This window comes from Bicyclus anynana, chromosome 1, assembly GCF_947172395.1.
Source record: "Bicyclus anynana chromosome 1, ilBicAnyn1.1, whole genome shotgun sequence".
Taxonomy (NCBI): Eukaryota; Metazoa; Arthropoda; class Insecta; order Lepidoptera; family Nymphalidae; genus Bicyclus; species Bicyclus anynana.
Window position 1 is genome coordinate 8865364 of NC_069083.1, and position 19720 is coordinate 8885083.

The 19720-nt window shown below is 32.9% G+C and overlaps 2 protein-coding genes across 2 annotated transcripts; both read left to right on the forward strand.

The window, feature by feature from the left end:
- The first annotated feature begins 17 nt into the window (after positions 1-17).
- Positions 18-13429, forward strand: LOC112049618 (ras GTPase-activating-like protein IQGAP1). Its single transcript, XM_024087582.2, has 14 exons — positions 18-204; positions 286-539; positions 1083-1160; positions 1652-1796; positions 2843-3922; positions 4037-4869; positions 4943-5796; positions 6344-6569; positions 7127-7291; positions 8219-8398; positions 8987-9127; positions 10046-10196; positions 10750-11143; positions 11938-13429. The coding sequence occupies exons 1-14, from the start codon at positions 159-161 to the stop codon at positions 12293-12295; spliced, it is 4905 nt and encodes a 1634-aa protein (XP_023943350.2). The 5' UTR covers positions 18-158; the 3' UTR covers positions 12296-13429.
- Positions 13430-14536: 1107 nt separating this feature from the next.
- Positions 14537-18311, forward strand: LOC112049622 (metallophosphoesterase 1). Its single transcript, XM_024087587.2, has 7 exons — positions 14537-14717; positions 14796-14979; positions 16071-16212; positions 16791-16957; positions 17175-17260; positions 17467-17748; positions 18104-18311. Exons 1-7 carry the CDS (start codon positions 14619-14621, stop codon positions 18248-18250), a joined length of 1107 nt encoding a protein of 368 aa, XP_023943355.2. The 5' UTR covers positions 14537-14618; the 3' UTR covers positions 18251-18311.
- The last annotated feature ends 1409 nt before the right edge of the window (positions 18312-19720 follow it).

Sequence of the window (19720 nt, forward strand, 5' to 3'; positions counted from 1 at the left end):
AACCGTCAAATAATTTTGAAAACATTGAAAGTGTGTTTGAAATTGAAAGTGAATTCATAGTTTTATAAATATTTGTCCGCTAATGAGAGAATAACAAAATATCGACATCAAAGTGTTAATATGCATTTATTTATATAGTTAAAGTTTCAGCGATAATCATGGGAAAAGACGATAGCGACGTGCTTATTGGAAAAATCGACGATTGTGAGATTTTTGAGTTGTTTACAACATGTTTGAGCTTCTAACTATGTAGAGGTCTATTATATACAAATTTGAATTATCTAGGCGATGCAGATGTTCGGAAAACTGCACAAGAGATGGATATCATTAGACAAAGGACCATCGCTTATGAATATCTTTGTCGGTTAGAAGAGGCTAAAGTTTGGTTGGAGTCGTGTCTTAGAGAAGAACTTCCACCTGCAGTTGAGTTTGAGGAAAGTTTGCGGAATGGCGTATATTTAGCAAAACTTGGAAATTTCATTGCTCCGGATCTGCTACCAATAAACAAAATTTATGACATTGATCTAAGACGATACAAGGTATGTTCATACTTCTTATAGTCTTTTTAACTTAATTATTTTTTGTTCATATTTCATCAACGAAACTGACTGACGAAACTGAAAATACAAATGAAAATTATCTAAAAGTATGCAAATAGCCTACAAAAGAAAAAGTGAGTTTGTTTATATGTTAAGCCCTAACTACTCAACCAATCTGTGGCGTGCTTAACTAGGGTATGCACAATAAGTAAAAATTTGATAACTCCTTGACCTTGTCTAACTATGTATTCTGTGGGCCAACATAGGTTTGTATTGAGTCTCTAGGGTAGGCAGTATTTTTATGCATTTATGAAGTGCACTTACTATGAGGACATAGAAACTAAAATAATATGAGTGCCTTGTGAATTTCATTAAAAAAAAAAAATACTGCTCCTGAGGATTAAAAAAAAGTTTTAATTTGGGCAAAGACACAGGCAACTTCTATATTTAGATTAGATAATAAGAAAAAGGCAAGATTGAATAATCACATTTTTATTTATAATTCATTTCTATATAAAAATTGAATAAAACTTCTATTTGCAGATAATGGGATTGCAATTTAAGCATACTGATAATATTAATAAATTTTTACAAGTACTCAAAAGAACTGAACTGCCAGCGGTAAGTGCATGTTATTAAAATTCAAAATTGTTTTTAGTTTTCTTTTTTAGAAACCACAGCACCTTGCAGGATATGCTAGAAACACAGACAAAGACTTAATGATGTCTCAAAGTTTCCTGTGGATGATTGTGCTGGTTTGACACTACCTTAAAGCAAAAAAAAAAACCAGAAGTGGCTGCGGGTATTGCCGCATACAAGTAGAACACAAAATACACAAAAGTCAAGATACATCTCTGATATCTAATATTTTGCAATACCCATCGAGATGTCATAAAGATTGAATTAGATTCTATAGGTGTTAAGCACTTATGTATTATTTATTTAGTAATGTTAACAGATATAACAAAAAAGAAGAAACCTACTAGTTCTATAATGAAATTATATTCATTGGATTTATTTTTTGTATTATCCTTTAGTGTATAAACATACTATTGTTATTTGAACTTTATTTGATTAATTGTAAACATTTGTATATATGTTTATACTTGCAGACATTTCAGCCAGAAACGACAGATATATATGATAATAAAAATATGCCAAAAGTAATTTACTGTCTCCATGCTTTGAGCTCACATTTATTTAAACTTGGTAAAGCGCCTTTGATTCATGATGTATTTGGTAAAGCAGTTTTTACAGGTAATTATTATTTTTTAACCGACTTCCAAAAAGGAGGAGGTTCTATGTTCGGCTGTATGTAAGTTTTTTTTAATGTATATCCAGCGATAATTCCGTCATGTATGGACTGATTTTGAAAATTCTTTTTTGTTTTGAAGGGTTTTATCATTTATGTTGTTCCATATAGCAATGGTCTAACAGTACAGTACAGTAACATAGCTAAGTACAACATAAATATTAGACTGTTGAATGTTAGAATGCTCTGAGAATGTTAAAAGTTAGACTATAACTGCCTGCCAACACTAAAATTTAAATTCATAATTTGGGGTTCTTGATAACTATTACTCTCATACTACAGCCTCCTTGGAGAAGTACTGTTTACCAACAAACAATTAAAAATGAGGGTATAAATCACAAGTTCTTTCACACCTAATAATAATTATAATTAACTTGTTCTTGAATTAATGTAAATAAGTTTCAGTGATAAGCTTAGAACAAATTAGATATGGTTAATATATTTTTTATAATGGTTAATATATTAATAAATAACTTATGAAATGACATGCGTTTTCTACTTTCATTTCTAATTAATTTGTTGATCAAGAAAGGCAGTATGGTACTTTTTAGTAATACCACAGTATCCATATGTACAAGGGAATATTACAATTATGGTTCTTTTTGTTGACCTCTCTGGTGCAGTTGGTAGAGCTGTGGTTACCAGTAGAGACATTCTGTATTTGATTCCCAGCAAGTCAGTTTAGGATTTTATTATTTCTAAATTCATGTTTTATCTGGTTAAGTATTGACTTTGGTACTTAACACCCTACCTGCCGAGCAATTTAATATTCCGGTATGATGCCATGTAGAAACCATCAAGAGGTATGAGTTTTGAATAGAATAAACTTACTTCTTCCAAGTAAGCCTGCTTCCATCTTAGACTGCATTATCACCTAACATCACGTGCTAGTCAAGACCATTGTCATTGTTTAAAAAAAAAGTACTAGCAGTAAATTACCTGCATATCAAGTGGTTTATAAGAAATACACTACTTAATAATTATATTTTAGATGAACAATTGGACTCAGTTTCAAAAGATCTACAAAAATGCAAACATCCACTACCAATGTTCCAAAAGATAAGTGGCATTTTATCTCATAATAATGGACCTGATAATTCAGCCACTCAAAATGCTTTAGTTGAATTAAACAATTTATTGGACTCTGAAAAATCTATAACACATGCTTTATTAAATCCAAATTTAAAAATAAAATATGTACAGAATTGTCTGATTAATGAGTATAAGAAAGTACTGAAATCAGCTAAGTATGAAAAGGTACAAGTAGCCCATAATCATTCATTAAACGATAGTTATGTACCTGATGAATATGATGAACTTTTAACACTTGTAGAAATACAAGGGCATATTACTGCTACAAATTACAAATTCTTATGGAAAACTTTATGTACTGCATGTAAAAATAATGATGTAAACAGCTTACATAAAATATTTAACGAGGAGTGGGTAAAAATTAAGAAATACAATCCAAACAATTTAGATTTTTATTGTGACGTCGTTTTGGAAATTATCGAGTCATGTAAAGACATTGATGTTGAAAGCATAACAAATTGGCACAAAATTTTCCAAAACATAATTAATGATGGTAACAATAAAGCGCTCGAGCATATTGAACATAAGAATGCAATTTCTTCTGTTAACAAGGCACTAGATGAAGGCACTCCTGAAGATCTTTATGTCGCACTAACAAGTTCGAAGCTTGGCTTGAATTTTAAAATAGATAGTTATGCCGTGCCGCTTTTATTTGAAGAAATGAGGCTAGAAAAATGTGAGTTGGACAAAAATCTCAATGAAAGCGAAATAGCTGCGTCTGCATTATATTTAAACGCTGTTGCGGCCGTGTCGGCAGCAGTTGAAAGAGGAGATGAATTGGCTGTTTGGAAAGCTTTGAATTCGAAACAGATACAACTGGAAACACTCAGACCACATTGCCGTCGACGCTACTTATCTGCATTGGTAACAGCTTTACAGGTTAAAGTAAGGGAACAATGCGAGTGTCCATTGCTTACACTCGACGATATAAGGGATACTATTGACATGGTCAATATGAAAGATGACGATAATGATGAATGTAAGTATACTGATAACTTAGTTTAGACTAATAATTATAATCATGAACACATCAGAAATTTTTAACTTATTTGAAATTTTTATAATAATATTAATTTAATGAACATTTTTACAGTGGTTGAGGTTATTGACAATATAAATAGAGCTGTTGCAGAAGAAAATTTAGATAATTTAATAAGTTTATTGAGAAGCTCGTGTCTCAAATTGCCGATGACATTGCACAAAGAAGAGTATAATTTATACATGAGAACCTTGAAGAAACGGTTGTTGCAAAAAGATTCTGAAAATCTCTGGTTTGACGATATCGTTAATGCGATTAATGAAGTTAACAATGAATCTTTGAAAGCTAAAGAGTTGACGGATGCGATAGTACAGCTCAATTTGGCCATTGTGAAAAATGACGTAAGTGAATTTTGGAAAGCATTGACGTCCCCCCAACTGTCTAACTTGGGAATTGTTGAAGGATCCTGTAGAGATGTGTATTTTCAAATGTTTTCTAAAGCACTCAAGAAAAAGGGTCATCACATTTGTCCCTGGATCGTATGCCACACAGAAACAGGAAACACAATTTACATTGATGTGGAGTCATACACCTACAGTTGGAATACCCCTAAAGATTTTGTTCCTTATGCCCGCTATTTGACAAAAAAAGACATCAAAGTCATTATCGAAAAGACTAATAAGCATCACATCAATGCCTACAGACAAAAACTCTTAGAGAAATCCATCACGAGATTCCAAGCGTATTGTAGAGGTTATTTGACCAGACAAAAAGTAAACAGGTTGAAGTTCTTCAGGGATCACACTGAATATGTTATCAGAATACAAGCATGGTGGAGGCGAATTTTAACTCAAAAGAAATATTCAACTCTGTTCAGAATGAAGGCAATAGAAGCTCAACTTAATAAAGAAAGAAAGCAAAATCCATGGGCGTGGTATAAATCTCAGGTATGTATGAGACAGCATTTTTTATACGAAATATAATATTATCTATTATTTAATATTTATAATATTCTTTCAGGAGCAAAAAATAATAAAAATTCAAGCTCTTTGGAGAGGTGTCCGTGCTAGGAATGCATATGTTTCCCTATTCCACTCACCAAATCCTCCTTTACGCGTAGTTAAAAAATTCGTGCCCATGTTAGACTTCACGACTGAAGACTATGACAGAGAAATAGAATTGCAAAGCTTGAAATCAGAAGTGGTTCAATCTATACGAAAAAATCAAGAACTTTCCAAACAAATAGACGATATGGACCTAAAAATAGGACTGTTAGTCCAAAATCGCATCGCTTTGCAAGAAGTTGCGGCTCACGGTCTAAAGTTAAACAACTTAGTGAAACACAACACTACAACTTTAGTCTTAAATCGAAGCGGCAAAGGGCCTATAATGACTGTTACAACTGCTGTTAAAGGTTTGAAATCATTAACAAAAGAAAGTAAACACCTTTTGGATGGTTACCAACATTTATTCTATGAATTGCAAACAAATCCAACGTATTTGTCTAAACTTTTGTTTTGTATACCGCAAAATAAAACTAATTCTTTTTTACAAAATGTTGTATTGAGTCTTTATAACTTTGGTGCGTACGCAAGAGATGAATATCTATTACTGAAGCTCTTCAGGTTTACTCTCGAGGAAGAAATAAGCTGCAAAGTCGTTAAACCCTTTGATATAATAGCATCTACTCCATTAGTTCTTAAGATGGCTGTCAGTTTATCAAGACAACTCTCTGGGCTGAACAGCCTTGAAACTATTATAGGGCCATTGGTGGAAATGATTATAAAGGATAAAGATTTGAACATTGAAACAGGGCCAATTGAAATATACAAAGCTTGGAGAAATGAGTTGGAAACGACAACGGGACAAATTTCGTAAGATACCTACATCTTTATATGCATGCGTTTGATGTACTTACCCGATAAAGACAATCTTATATTTAGTGTCATTTGTCAATGAATGAATTTGAAAAAAAATATCATATCGTCAATTTAAAGAGACAGGATGCAATGAAAGAAACGCGGATAATTGGTGCGTGCCACAAATATTTTTAGGCAATCTCTGATAGACGGGACGGGATGCACGTGTCTAAATAATTTATTTGGCAAAAATATACATGAATATGCAATTTTGATAAGGGCACATGTCAGATATTTTGTACGTACCTACATCTAACAAACGTAAAATATCTAATAATATATTTAGATTATTTTTAAAACAAATGATTTTACTACTTTTCGAAAGCTAACTAACACCAAAATGTAACACAATAGTTACTTTTAGAAATTATACACTGGTTTGGTTTTTTTAAATTCCTGGACTTGTTTATATTTTCAGACATGTGCCCTTTTCGAAATTACACATTCAATAATAATGGCATTTATGTATATCTGTTGGTGTTATATTGTAATTTATTTTCAGAAAACTCCCTTATACTGTGACACAAGAGGAAGCGTTGACATATCCAGAAGTTAAGACAAAATTGGACAAAGCTCTTAAGCAGCTAAAAACTGTTGTGACCATATTTTTGGACAAAATAACAAGTTCAACAGAACTGATACCTTTTTGTATAACGTACATGGCGCGTGTTCTACATCGCTCATTGACTTCTAAATTTCCCCATACGCCAGAAAAAGATGTTTTGAAGGTAAGCTACACTACATAAATCACATAATTATACATTATAATGTTGGCAGTGGCAAATGCAAATAAAAAAATGAAGCTCCACTACTATCTAAACTGGTTAGGTTTTATCAAGTAAAAATATAAAAAAATACATTAAAATTGCTAAGCTACTTTATCATCAGCTCTTTTTCGTTTACTGCAGGGCAGGTAATAAAAATATTAAACAGTAGACATAAATTGCAATGAATTTTTGATGTAGATATTGGGAAATAAAACGAAATAGAAAAGATTCAAGGGTTTATTTTCGTTGCCATGATTAAAGTCGGTTAGCGACCTGACAAATTTATTTTGAAAATGGGGTAAAGTTTCGAGCTTGTCTGCCTGGAGCACTGCACCGCCTAGCCCCGTACGTAGCTGAATGTAGGCTTAGTTAGTTAGCTTAGCTTAATGGTGAGGATGAGCGATGACGTCACGCCTGCTGCTCTATTCTATAGCCAAGTCCCACGGGAACGGGCTCAATGCTCAAAATTGATTTAAAAATTAGGTACATATAAAAAAATAATTGTTATATTATTTTAGGTGATCGGTAATCTGGTTTACTATCAATTTTTCAATGCGGCCATAGTGGCACCGGATGCTTTTCATATTATTAACATGCCAAATGGAGCCAGGTTGACGACGGATCAACGTAAGAATCTTGCCTCTGTTGCGAAGATTCTTCATTTCTCAGCTGCTAAGAAAGGAGTAAGTATTTCTACGTATTTTTAATTTATTCATATTTAAAGTATATAAAATGTTCAGAGAGAAAGACAAATGTCGGCCAATAGCGACGTAATCGAAAATATGACGCGACTAAAACGGCAGAGTTGAAATATCGCTCTCTCTTTTGCTTCAACGGGAAAAGAGAAAGCGATATTTTTGATTGCGCCGCTAATAACCGACATTTGTCTTTTTCTCGTCACAGTGGTGTGCAACTTATATGTCCTGCGGAACGTTCGCTCGAACAGGCTCATGTTTTTCAATAGGGTAGTTGACTCATATCTTTAATATAAACAATATTAATTTCGTATTCGAAATATATTGATATTAAGTAATTAATAAAAGTTCAGAAACTTAAAAAATTAAAAAACTTAATTTAAAAATCATGTATTTTCTTAAACTTTCCAAACGTCAATAACGCTCTTGTCCATTTTGTGACGTCAGAATGTTCGCTTCGTTTGGACTTTTTAACGTGACGTCATAAAACGGTTAAAATACAGACCATCATGGCCGACAATGTTTTGGCTCGGCATTGTCCAGAAATATTTAAAAATTTAAATTTTCATGCAAACACTTCTTCGTCTTTTTTTAGAATTTTAGAATTTAAACTATCGTGAGTGTTATTCATATTAATTGACTTCTTCGTCTTCACAAAAATGATATTTTTTTTCAATCTAGTAAACCCCACGACTGATGGGGGATGTGAACACGTCACTTCCCCGCACGCACGATTTCACACCCGCGCAGTATTTCCCCCTTTCGCCCGCATATCGTGGGAGTGTTACAACGGCCTTGCCAGACTATAACCTATTGCCTCTGACTCACCAGCCGCGCCGATACGTACCACAGTTCCACATGTGTATTCTCGTGTATCGCTACGAAAAAAAAAATTACTGATTACATTATTTCCAGTTCGGCGAAGAGTCCAGCCACCTGCGCTGCCTGAACCCATTCATCGTGGAGTGCCACGAGAAGATGAAGGAGTTGTTCCGACGCTGCTGCCGCGGGCCCACGCTCGAGGAGTACTTCGCGGTGGACGAGTACACTGAGGCGACCCTACTGCACCACCCTCATATTTATATTACTGTTCAGGTCAGCGCTTTCGCTGCGATTTTCCGTTTATAATCAAATTCCAAAATAACAAAAAGTCTACTGACAAACACGCAACTGACACTCACTCTGCCGATCGGACCGATCAATCTATCCCATCCGTGTAGTCTGTGCCTCTTTCGATACTAGTATTCGCTCTAATGTACACAATCAAGTATGCATTGTGATTTCAATTAAGACCTGCTGGTCTATTCATTATGGTCTTTATTATCAACCTATTAAAATAAACATCGAATCAAAATACAAATGACAAAATGTCATTTACCTACTGTGTGATGTATTGTATACTAGCGGACGCCCGCGATTTCGTCCGCGTGAAATTTAGTTATTCACAAACGGGTACCATGGATTTTTCCGAGATGAAGCCTATGTGTTAAACCAAAGAATAATCTATTTCCATTCCAAATTTCAGCCAAATCGGTTCAGTTGTCGCGGCGTTAAAGAGTAACAAACATCCAAACAAATATCTATAAAAACTTTCGCGTTTATAATATTAGTAGGATTATTTTTGCTGTAACAATTGAAAAAAAAATATTTTCATAAAAAACTGACGTTTTAATTTGTTTGCAGGAAATCGTCGACACTCATGCCCTTCTGATCGAGTACCAAGACATACTAGCGCCGGACCCCGGCGACCGACTCAACGAATTACTCGACGACTTGGGAGAAGTTCCGTCAGTGGCACAACTGGCTTCCCGGGATGTTCCTTCAGTATGTATCATAGAATATCTATGGACCCCATTTTATCGGCAACATAGGCTCTGTTATTTTCACGGTGAATAGAACTAGCTCCGCTCTGGTAAGCTAGTAAGCTAGTAAGGTCTAGCAAGAAAACGTAGCGGAGAAACGGACTAATGCGGAGCTGAGTTGTAGACGTTAAATAAATAAATGTTAGATTTAATTTATTTAACCCTGCTCCGCCTACCGGTTTTATATAAATTTTTAAACTAATTCACAAGTCCCTGTTCACTTAAGAGGAGCGGAGATTTTGTGCGATTCTATTGGTTAATATTTCTCTGTTTCTCAGCTCCGCTGCCTCGCTCCGCTTCGGTGGACTGGCAGCCTAAGTGGGTGAAATTGTGGGTTGATTGCATGTCATGCATTCATTCAATGAGCCTTTTTCCTCTAAAAATTTAAAAATAAATCCGCTGGGTGTTAATGGAAAATTCCACAAATTTCAAATGTGTTGAATTTTCCATTATCGCTGGATAATCGTAACCGAAAACCCAAATTTTACAAGAGAAAATTTTTTGTGCTATTGAATTGAAACTTAACATATATCATTATATTGGATACAACAATTTTGCTGTCTTTTGGTGTATGCGATTTCGCTTACGATAAAAAATTACTAATGTAAATAACCATATTAACTAATGATGCTGTACGCTATCGGTATTGACCTATTTTACCTGCCAAAATCGTTATCATTAGTGAAACTAATTAAAAATTCTACCCTTTGAAAAAATGTCACTTGACACATACCATAAAAGTGTCGCTTACTGTAATTTGACGGTCATATGTCGATTTTTACCACCCCGGTGCTGCGCCTTCCGGATTTTTTAAAATCTTTAGAAGGAAAAAGACTCTTGCATAGAAATTCTTAGGAATAACCTTGCTATATTTTTGTAGCAATTAGGAGACGCAGAAGAGAACGCTAAACTAGAAGTTTGCCTCGCGCTCGTCAACAAATTTCAAGCTCCCGCAGATGACATGACCGATCTAAATAAACTCTTCATTAAAACCAAAGAGTTATGTGTTGCAATAATCCCATTTTTAAATGGTGAGTACTGTTACTGCTATCTATGTACTAATATTATACAGAAAGGTTTTATTGTGTGATTGTTTGTCGCAAATAGGCTCCGAAACTACTCCATAGTTTTAAAAATCTCGTTCACTAAAACAAATCTAAATTATCAGAGTGTAACAAAGGCTATATTTTATCGCTGTATTCCCACGTTGAATGAGAACTACGCGTGTGAAACCGCAAGGGGTCCGCTAGTAAAAAGTTAATAAAGTTAAATATATGGTAGTATTCACAGTCCCTTAGCCCTTAGCCCTTAGCCGATGTGGGTTCAGAACTCTCAAGGTCCCGGGTTTGAGCTATCTAATTCTGGACTGGGGAAAATGGTGATGGTACATCTGATAGTGATTGTAAAATACTTAAACATTATCATTCTAAGCCCGCCTATCCACATTGGTGCAACGTGGTCTGCTAAAGCTCCATATCCCTCTTTAATACAGAGAGGTGTGTCATTAAAAAAGCTGATTAATTTTCGTGTGTTAATAACTTAAGACTGATGATTTTATTAATATATGATGATGGTTTTTTAAAGGTGAACATCTATTAGAAGCACTCTGCATTGGCACCACCAGAGAACAACAGGAACAGTATCTAGAGAAGGTCCAAAGGCGCATATACTCCGGCCAAGCGCGGCCCGACGAAGCGATGACGTTGCGTGAGCACATCGCCAAGTTACGTCGCAACCTGCAAATGCTCGAGGACGAAGGTTACGTAACCCGAGAAGACGGATATCAAGCTCTAATAACTTCTATAGCTCTTGATCTATGCAATAAGGGGAAGTATAGACAGGCGCAGAGAAGGGCATTGGCCACTTTGACCCGAACTAAACTGAGTCTAATGGAAAAGACTAAGTATTACGAGGAGAAATGCAAGTCCTATGACGAGTATATCAAATCCTGTTTGGCTAACCTTCACGCTGGGAAAAGGTATATGTTGTTAAGTGTAATATGAATTGTTATAATACTCAGACTAATTACATAGGGACCTGCTTCGCTAGACGTACGTTTTCTGTTAAAGTATATGATCAACGATCTAATGCGATTTTAAAAATCGTCTCTATAGAATCGATGTTTCATAATTGTAATCGTGTTCGTCTGTTAAAGAGCTCCAAATACATTCTTGTGTAGTTGAATGGTGTACAAAACAGTCAAAAACTTCTAGTTTAGTATAAGATACCTAATCTTCCTCCTTCCTAATCCTTTAAAATGACAGACAATTTTGTTCGTGAATTTGGGTGCGATACTAGTCCTTATGTAATTAGTCTGAGATATATTATAATAAATTGATTCTATTAAATGTACTAAAATAACAGACCAAACAATTTACAGTACTTTACGGTAAAAACACTTTTAATTTAAATATACAAAAAACATTATTTCCATGTTTTTCCTTCATTTGTTTATTTGTTGTTTTTTTTTTTTAATTTTTAACAATGGTAATATAATACAAAACACTATTAAAAAACTAGATTATTGTTAGAAAGTGCTCTCAATAGTGTCGAGAATTTAGGTATTAAGTATAATATTTTCAAAAAAAACTGACTTCTGAAATCTGTGTAAAAACTAAAAGATTAGTAACTGTTGGTTTTGTCTCGGAAGTAGGTCACTCTTGTGTTTAAATACATTTTTTATTTTTGACTAAGTTTATTACTAATAATTTTTTCTTTTACAAATTCTCTTTATAAATTGCTACTATAATTATTGTCTTTTCTGTTTTCCAGAAGTGTGCACGCGTGTCTAAGATCAGGTAAAGATATCAAAAAAATAAAATCCAAATTGACGATTAAATATTCTGCCGCGAAATTATTGGAAAGAGGAGTTCTTCTGGAAATCGAAGGTCTCTCCACATCGCAGTTCAAGAATGTCCAGTTTGAAATTACACCAACGAATCACAACGGTGTTTTCACCGTCAAAGGAAAGTTTATGGGGGTAGAGATGGAGTCCATAGAAATTGATATTCAAGATCTTTTACAGAAACAGTATGAAGGCTGTTCTATTATGGACATGTTTGGAAAAGCCAAAATAAATGTTAACTTACTTATTTTCTTGTTAAATAGCAAGTTTTATGGTAAGTGTTGAATAATTGTAGAATAGGCGCTATAGGTAATCGTGTGTGCAAAATATGTCGACAGAAATCTAGCTACCAATGAAATAGAGTTAAAAATAAATCAAAGCTTAATTAATAGCTCAATCAAAAAAAAAGAGTAATTCGGACCTTATCAGTCCACTTTTCTTTGTCTAAGTACTTCTTTTTGTAAAGGAAATAAATTGAGCTGGCACATGCTAAAATCCATTGAGATTCGGTTCTTATATTTTGCACACACCATTACCTTTAGCGCCTGGACTATGATGTAACTTTATTTTTAAGCCACGTTTATCGAGATCGGTATATTGTTATTTTTATGAATGACGTCATTAAAACTTTGTAATAATGACGTGAACGCATGACGCATTATATGACTAATTTTGATGTTGTACAAGTGAAATAATATTTTGCTACTATAACATCATGATGATGATTAATGGATATACTTGTATGTTTACTCTTAATTTATTACTTTTTTTAAGTTTAATTTTAAATCATATCATACTGAATAAATTTGTCAAGGCGTCAGGCCACAGTACTTATTAATAATAATTACAAGTAATTATTTAATTTACTGAATTCCGTCTCATGAAGAGACATTGACTCGAGTAACTTGAGAAATACCTACCAAATATTTTAGAAACAGTTACATAAATGTGATGTACCTATTATTTACCAAATAATTAGTATTATTTACCCTTAAGTATTTTTTATTCTATGGTAATATTATTTAACAATTTTTATAATTTTTAATGAATTTTTAAATTAAGATTTTTTATTCTTAACTTTATTTTACGTAATTTTCTATTATAACTAGATGACCTAGCAAATGTTATTTTGCCTTGTAAAAAATTTGGGGATGACCACCCTTATCACTGATCTATTATGATATGCACACAAAATTACATATAAATCGGTTCAGCCGTTTCAGGGGAGTTCCTAACAAAGGCCACAATACGAGAAATTTACATGTAATTTTTAATTGATGAAATAACTCATCTATAATAGTTTTCAGTGTCCATGTTACTATAATTGTAATTACAAATAATATAAGCATTAAATTAGTTAATGAGGCTGTTTATTATTGATATTGTTCATTGTTTAAAAAATAAAACTAACACTGCTTTTGTTTTGTTTGTTTTTTACCTTCACTTTGGCCCTAGAGATAGGAAATTCTTGGATAGAGATATAATTTGCTAATTCTAATAATTAATAACAATGAATATTAATTATTATTACTTGGACCTAACGAGATTACTGCCCCATGGAATGTCGAGTTCGTCGAGTACCGTATAAATTAATTTACTCTTTGGTCGAGTCTACCGTTATTATTCCCATAGTTTTGTAGGAATACAAGGATAAAATATAGCCTGGGACAGTGTAGCTTTCCAATAGTGAAAGAATTCAAATCGTTTCGGTAGTTTCAGAGACTATTCAAAGTAAACAACCAAATCTTTCTTTAAAATAGTAGTATAAAGTCTGTTGAGAAATAACTTGTAACGCCTGTGTTTCCGTCGATTTCTCTAAAATGGGCATAAGGCTATAGAGACTTAAAAGGGCTAGAATGCAGAGCCGTAAAGCTAAAAAACAATCATTACATTATGGTTATTATCAAGAGGCAGAAACTTCAGTTTCAGTACAAAGACTTTTGGACGTAAGAGATTATGCAAAAAAGTGTGTGTCAACGCATGAATGGAGTTTACTCTTTCAGATCGACTGTCTGTGGTATGTTGCATGTTGCCCCGCAGCATGCAATGTACGTCTCAATACCTACGCCTGAAAAGTGAAAGGTACGCAACCGAAGAGCAGCAGGCCGCGGCGTGCACATGTGCTCGTTGTTCGCGGCAGAGCATGGTGAAAGGTGCGCAGAATAGGTTGCGCACGAAAAACGTAACACTGCTTACGAATTTTACTGCCCATATTTCTTTCATACCTGGGGCTATAAATGAAAAATCAATTCTTAAGAAGTAAACTCCAAAATAATCAAAAATCTTCATTTAAAATTATTGCCGTAAGCGGAAATAATGTCGCTGCTATGTCCAACGTTTCCGTGTATGAAGATTCGTTCTTCTCTTATTCCTTGGTTATCATAGAGCCTAGAGGAGTTTATTAATCTGTGAGTATAATAATTGGAGTACCTAATCTATGGTAAATTTTGACATTTTTGATTTGAAATTTTGAAAATTCATGAATTAAATCTTGAATGATTAAATAAAATTAAATAATTTCCATTTTCCATGCTGAATGATACTAACAATCTAGGAACTGTGATTTAGAAATATAATACATGAAAAAGATTTAATTTTGTTCAGACAGATGCGTCGAGTTACTAAAAAGTTAATAAAATGTGTCCTGGGATTAATTTTTACTGGTATATATTGCGAGTTCCTTGTTTATTATTTAGTAATTGTGCAGGTAAATTGATTTATTTGTACCGAAATCCCTGTTTATTTTAAAATTTTCCTATAAATCTTGAGATTTTATTTCTTTCAGTGTGGTTGGCCTAAGTTGAAAGCAAATACAGAAAATGATTTAAAAGCTTTAATCATAGCTGACACTCATTTACTTGGTCCCTACAAGGGACATTGGCTAGATAAATGGAGACGAGAATGGCAAATGCACCAGGCTTTTCAGGCAATAATAAAATTACATAGTCCTGAAGCTGTTTTTGTCTTGGGTAAGGTAACAAGGTAAAATATATTGTGTTATATAGTAGTGTGACATAGTTGATATAGAGCAATTTCAACAATAATACACACTTTATGTGGAGGCTTATACTATTTAGCCATAAAAAACTTTGGATCAAGTTAATTTAAATTATTATTTGATTTATAATGAAAATGAAATTTTTCTCAGCTTCATTTTTAATTTTTTTGTTGATAAATATTCCACATCAAGTTTGGCTTTAGTATAGGTGTGAAGCACATTGTGGCTTTCAGTTTGCTCTAAACTTCTAGCCCACACTGACATTGCATAGCAATAGCAACATACACAACTGTGTAGCTATTATAACTAGGCTGGGATGTTATTTTACACTGCTCAGTCATACACCTCATTTTCAGAGTGGAGTCTAAATTTGTGGGATATTCTGAAAGCATGGGGATTCATATTTACCGCTCTATGGTTAAGCCTATTGCAATGCAGGGGGTGCACAGGATTGTCTTATTAAACTGAAGCACTGGCTGAGTTTTAGACATAACTATTTATTTGTACATTATTGGACAACATTATTAAAATTCAGGTCTAGTTATCATTACTTGAAATTCAGTTTACTTATATAACTACTTAACTAAACCTAACTAGTGACACTTACAATCCACATTCAAGTATAGCAAGGGTATCCAATTTATCTTAACATATAAATGCGAAAGGTCATTCCTCACAACATCTTGAAAACCAACAACACACAAAGGTGAAATTTGGCAGGGATGTATCATGTAGTCTACAGTTAGTAGGTATCTGCTAAGAATGGATTTTGCGCTAGGGCTGGATTAAAGAGGTATAAAGGCTCTCAAAAGATTGTATAAAAGTCCTTTATTTTTCATGCTACAAACATGAAATTTGGCAGGGAGGTGCTATATATAAAACATGCGTAAATATAAATAGGAGGGGATGAAATAGGGATTGAAAGTTCGAATTTCACGCGAACGAAGTCGCAGGCGTCCGCTAGTAGTAATATATGAGTAACTCTAATTCCCTCAGAGTGTAATTATTTAGTGCAGTATCAATAATGATATTCATGAAATATTATGTTTATTAATAACACAGGAGACCTTTTTGATGAAGGAGAATGGACAGACGAAGAGCAATTCAATGAATATGTGGAGCGCTTCCACAAATTATTTGCATTGCCAGATGATATCAAGATGTTTGTTGCTGTAGGAAATCATGATATTGGATTTCATAACTAGTATGTATAATTAAACTGTAGATTTTCAAGTATAGTGGTGCTTCATGCCTTTAGGCTTTATGAATTTAGTAGAGATGAGAACATTGAGGAAAATCACTGAATGAGAATGTATGTGACATAATTTACTAGCATACACCACAAGGTTTCACCTGCTTAGGTCCCATTCCAATGAAAGAATTTCAAATCAGTCCAGTAGTTTCATAGCCTATTCAATGCAAACAAACAAACAATATTTAATGCTTATAATATTAGTATAGATTAAAATATATTTTGCTATGCTTATAATTATATAAAAAGCAACCATTACTGATGTAGGTATCAACATATAGCTCAAATCTCTGAACTGATTGTGTTGAAATGTAGATTGTTGTTATGATGTAGTAAAAATCTTTCAAAATCAAAAGGTAACTCAAAGAGCTCATATTGTAAGATAGTAAAAATTCTAAATTCATGTGGATAAAGTTCCACAACTTTGCATGAGCTATCAGCTACTTATTTATGTAATTTTCTAATTAGTTTTCTATTTGAGGTGTAATCCAAGTGCAAGCAAATACATATTATTTTACAATTATTCACAGTATAAGACGAGATGTAGCTGTTAGATTTACAAAGCTTCTAAAAGCTCCGTCAGTGCAGCATGTTATATTGAAAGGAAACCATTTTGTTCTGCTCAACTCAATGGCACTGCAAGGAGACTCATGCAGGTTATGCACTGGAGCCAGGCAAAAGATAGAAAAAGTTTCAGGTATAAATAACAAAATATTGACAAAAAAAAAATATTTTCTTTGAAATACTGTATAGATTGATGCATAACAAAGAACATTATACAACTAACAACATTAAAGTGTATATTTAAGATTTTTCCATTTAATTAATTAGCAATTAGCATAAGTATATTTGAACTAACTGTTTCTCTCATTATATTAAAATCACAATCTGTAAAATTAATTTATTGATTTTAGAGAATCTAACAAAATGTGCAGAGGATGCAAATCAGTGTTATAAAGGAAATTTGAGGTTTAACTACAGCCATCCTATACTTATGCAAGTATGTATGTAAATACACATTCATTTATTTAAAAAAATTCTTTTATCAAGACATTCTGAATTTGCCAATATGCTTCAAGTTCAGTACAATCAGTGTAAAGTTGCATGCTCTGGACTCTACCTTGTCTATTACATATCCAATTTTTACAGTGAATAAAGCAATTATCAAATCAATCAAATATGTTTAGATAATTTAAAACGTTTCAGCATTTCCCACTATACAGAGTATCTGATGCCATTTGTACAGAACCTGATGCTCCACCTTTGCCAGGGAGAAACAAATTGTTTAGAATAAAATTTGATGCATTATCAAAGGAATCAACAGAATACATTGTGTCTAAAATCAAACCACGAGCCGCGTTTGGTGGACACACACATCACGGGTGCTTGGTTCAGCACAACTACAATCACTTTGATAGATTGAAATTTCTAGAATATTCAGTGCCTTCATTCTCATGGCGGAATAGGCCTGATCCTAAATACATGTTGGTGAGTATGTTTTTATTTTAGCTTGCAAGCATGCTTTTATTGAGGACACCCATTGCCTTATGTGTTTTCTTTTTTCCACAACATGGCGACGACTTTTTTTAATTTTTACTATATTTGTGTATACAAAAAAATACATCACTCGCTAAGCATGATCTGCAAACATTGATCTTTTCATTGATTTTTAACTTATTTTAAGTCTTATAGACAAACTGCTTTGTACAGAGTAAGTTAGTTGGGTTAGCTTTTATTTGTGTAAGCTGATAAAATTAAATAAGGAATGTTATTGTTCTAAGAAATTCAAGTATATCCTATAGTCTATACCTAAATTTAGTCTAAGAAGGTATATTATTTCCAGGTAAGCATATCACCAAGTGAATATGCAGTTAACAAATGTGGGCTCCCAACTGAGAATACAATCATGCTGTCTGCTGTTGTTTTACTTTTTGTTTTGTTGATATATGTGATAAGGAAAGGGACCATAGGAAGATCATCATATTTATGAAATTAAACTTTGTATTTGAAACTTCCAGGATTATATTTGACAATAAATATTTTTGACAAGATCTAGCACTTTTTACACTGTACATTTTTAAAATGGAACAAGATCCAACTATTAATTCACAATGGCTTAAGTTATAACTTTTATATTCAAAACAAGTTATACAAAATTATATCAGTAGGTAATATTATTAACATAATGATTGAAAATGCTATTGACATTTGATTTAAATCTAGGAAGATATTGTTCCATCTTAGAAGAATAACAACACCATAATACAAAAAAACACCTTTCGAGTGAAACATTGTCATGAAATCAGATCACTCTTTATCACAAAAAAGTACTAAAATAATTTTAGGATTTAGCTGTTACAATAAATATTTATTAAAGTTAAGCTAATAAAGTAAAATTAGAGGTAGATAAAACATTTTAGAGATTCATTAATTTACTTACAATAATGAATACTGATATTGGTAATGCAAACTCAATGAAAATAAAAGAGTACCAATTAAAATGGCATTAGCAATTTTCAAATGCCACAATCAAAATACAGGCAGCGCTTAAGTACATTGTTTAATAGTAAAACATACCTAACTTATAGAATGTCCTCAAACTGAGCACCTAAGTCTTATACCTAAAATCAGTCTAACTCTAAAATGAGTTTTCAATATCTACAAGCTACATTTAACTAATGAGCATTCATGTATCAAAATAGTCCATAATAATATTTAAAACTTTATGCAAATAAAATAATTATTTGTAGACATTTATAAAGGTAAGGCACTACAACAGTTAAGACATTTTAAGAAAAGCTTGCAATGCAATATGGTTACAAAGAATTTTTCAAAATATTCAAGTCACTGGAGCTAAATACTAAAAAAATGTGGAATGGTTAATTATTTTAGCTCATTTTATATGGTTACACAACTCTTATATATAATTTGTAAACTGGCATTTCATAATACACTTCCAAAAGCTTTAGATACGAATATTGTGAGGTACAAAATACAAATAGATATATAGAAAAAAAATTGGTGCAGATCAAAATTTGATTCCAAAAGAAAAATTTCTCTAAATAAAATAGATTTAGTCATAGAATATTAGTCGAAATCATGCTATAAAAGTAATGTCTAATGGGCTAATGCAGTTATGAGTTTTAGCTGAAGGTAAATTACCATTGATAATTATAAATCAGGGCTCAACTTTCCATTACGTCACTACTAAAAACGGTTATTTAAATATGAGTATAAATAGTTATGATTTTTATTTTTTTAAATTGTTCATAATGAATAAGCACCTCACGTCGTACCCATATTTTCATTGACAGTCAACTCGGCCATTAGATTGTGAGTTTTCTTCTCCTATTTGCATGGATTCTAATTCATCATTTATAATTTTATCTCAGCACAATAATTAACTATATGATGATAATAAAAAATATAGCAATGAAGCCAAATGTCGTATGTTATAATG

Bases quoted from the DNA above. Each gene is read 5' to 3' on its own strand.
- LOC112049618 (XM_024087582.2), top strand. From the start codon at position 159: ATGGGAAAAGACGATAGCGACGTGCTTATTGGAAAAATCGACGATT. The intron at 7,292-8,218 runs GTAAGTATTTCT...CATTATTTCCAG, and splicing joins TCTCAGCTGCTAAGAAAGGA to TTCGGCGAAGAGTCCAGCCA. The intron at 9,128-10,045 runs GTATGTATCATA...ATATTTTTGTAG, and splicing joins CTTCCCGGGATGTTCCTTCA to CAATTAGGAGACGCAGAAGA.
- LOC112049622 (XM_024087587.2), top strand. From the start codon at position 14,619: ATGCGTCGAGTTACTAAAAAGTTAATAAAATGTGTCCTGGGATTAATT. The intron at 14,718-14,795 runs GTAAATTGATTT...TATTTCTTTCAG, and splicing joins ATTATTTAGTAATTGTGCAG to TGTGGTTGGCCTAAGTTGAA. The intron at 16,958-17,174 runs GTATAAATAACA...TATTGATTTTAG, and splicing joins AAAGATAGAAAAAGTTTCAG to AGAATCTAACAAAATGTGCA.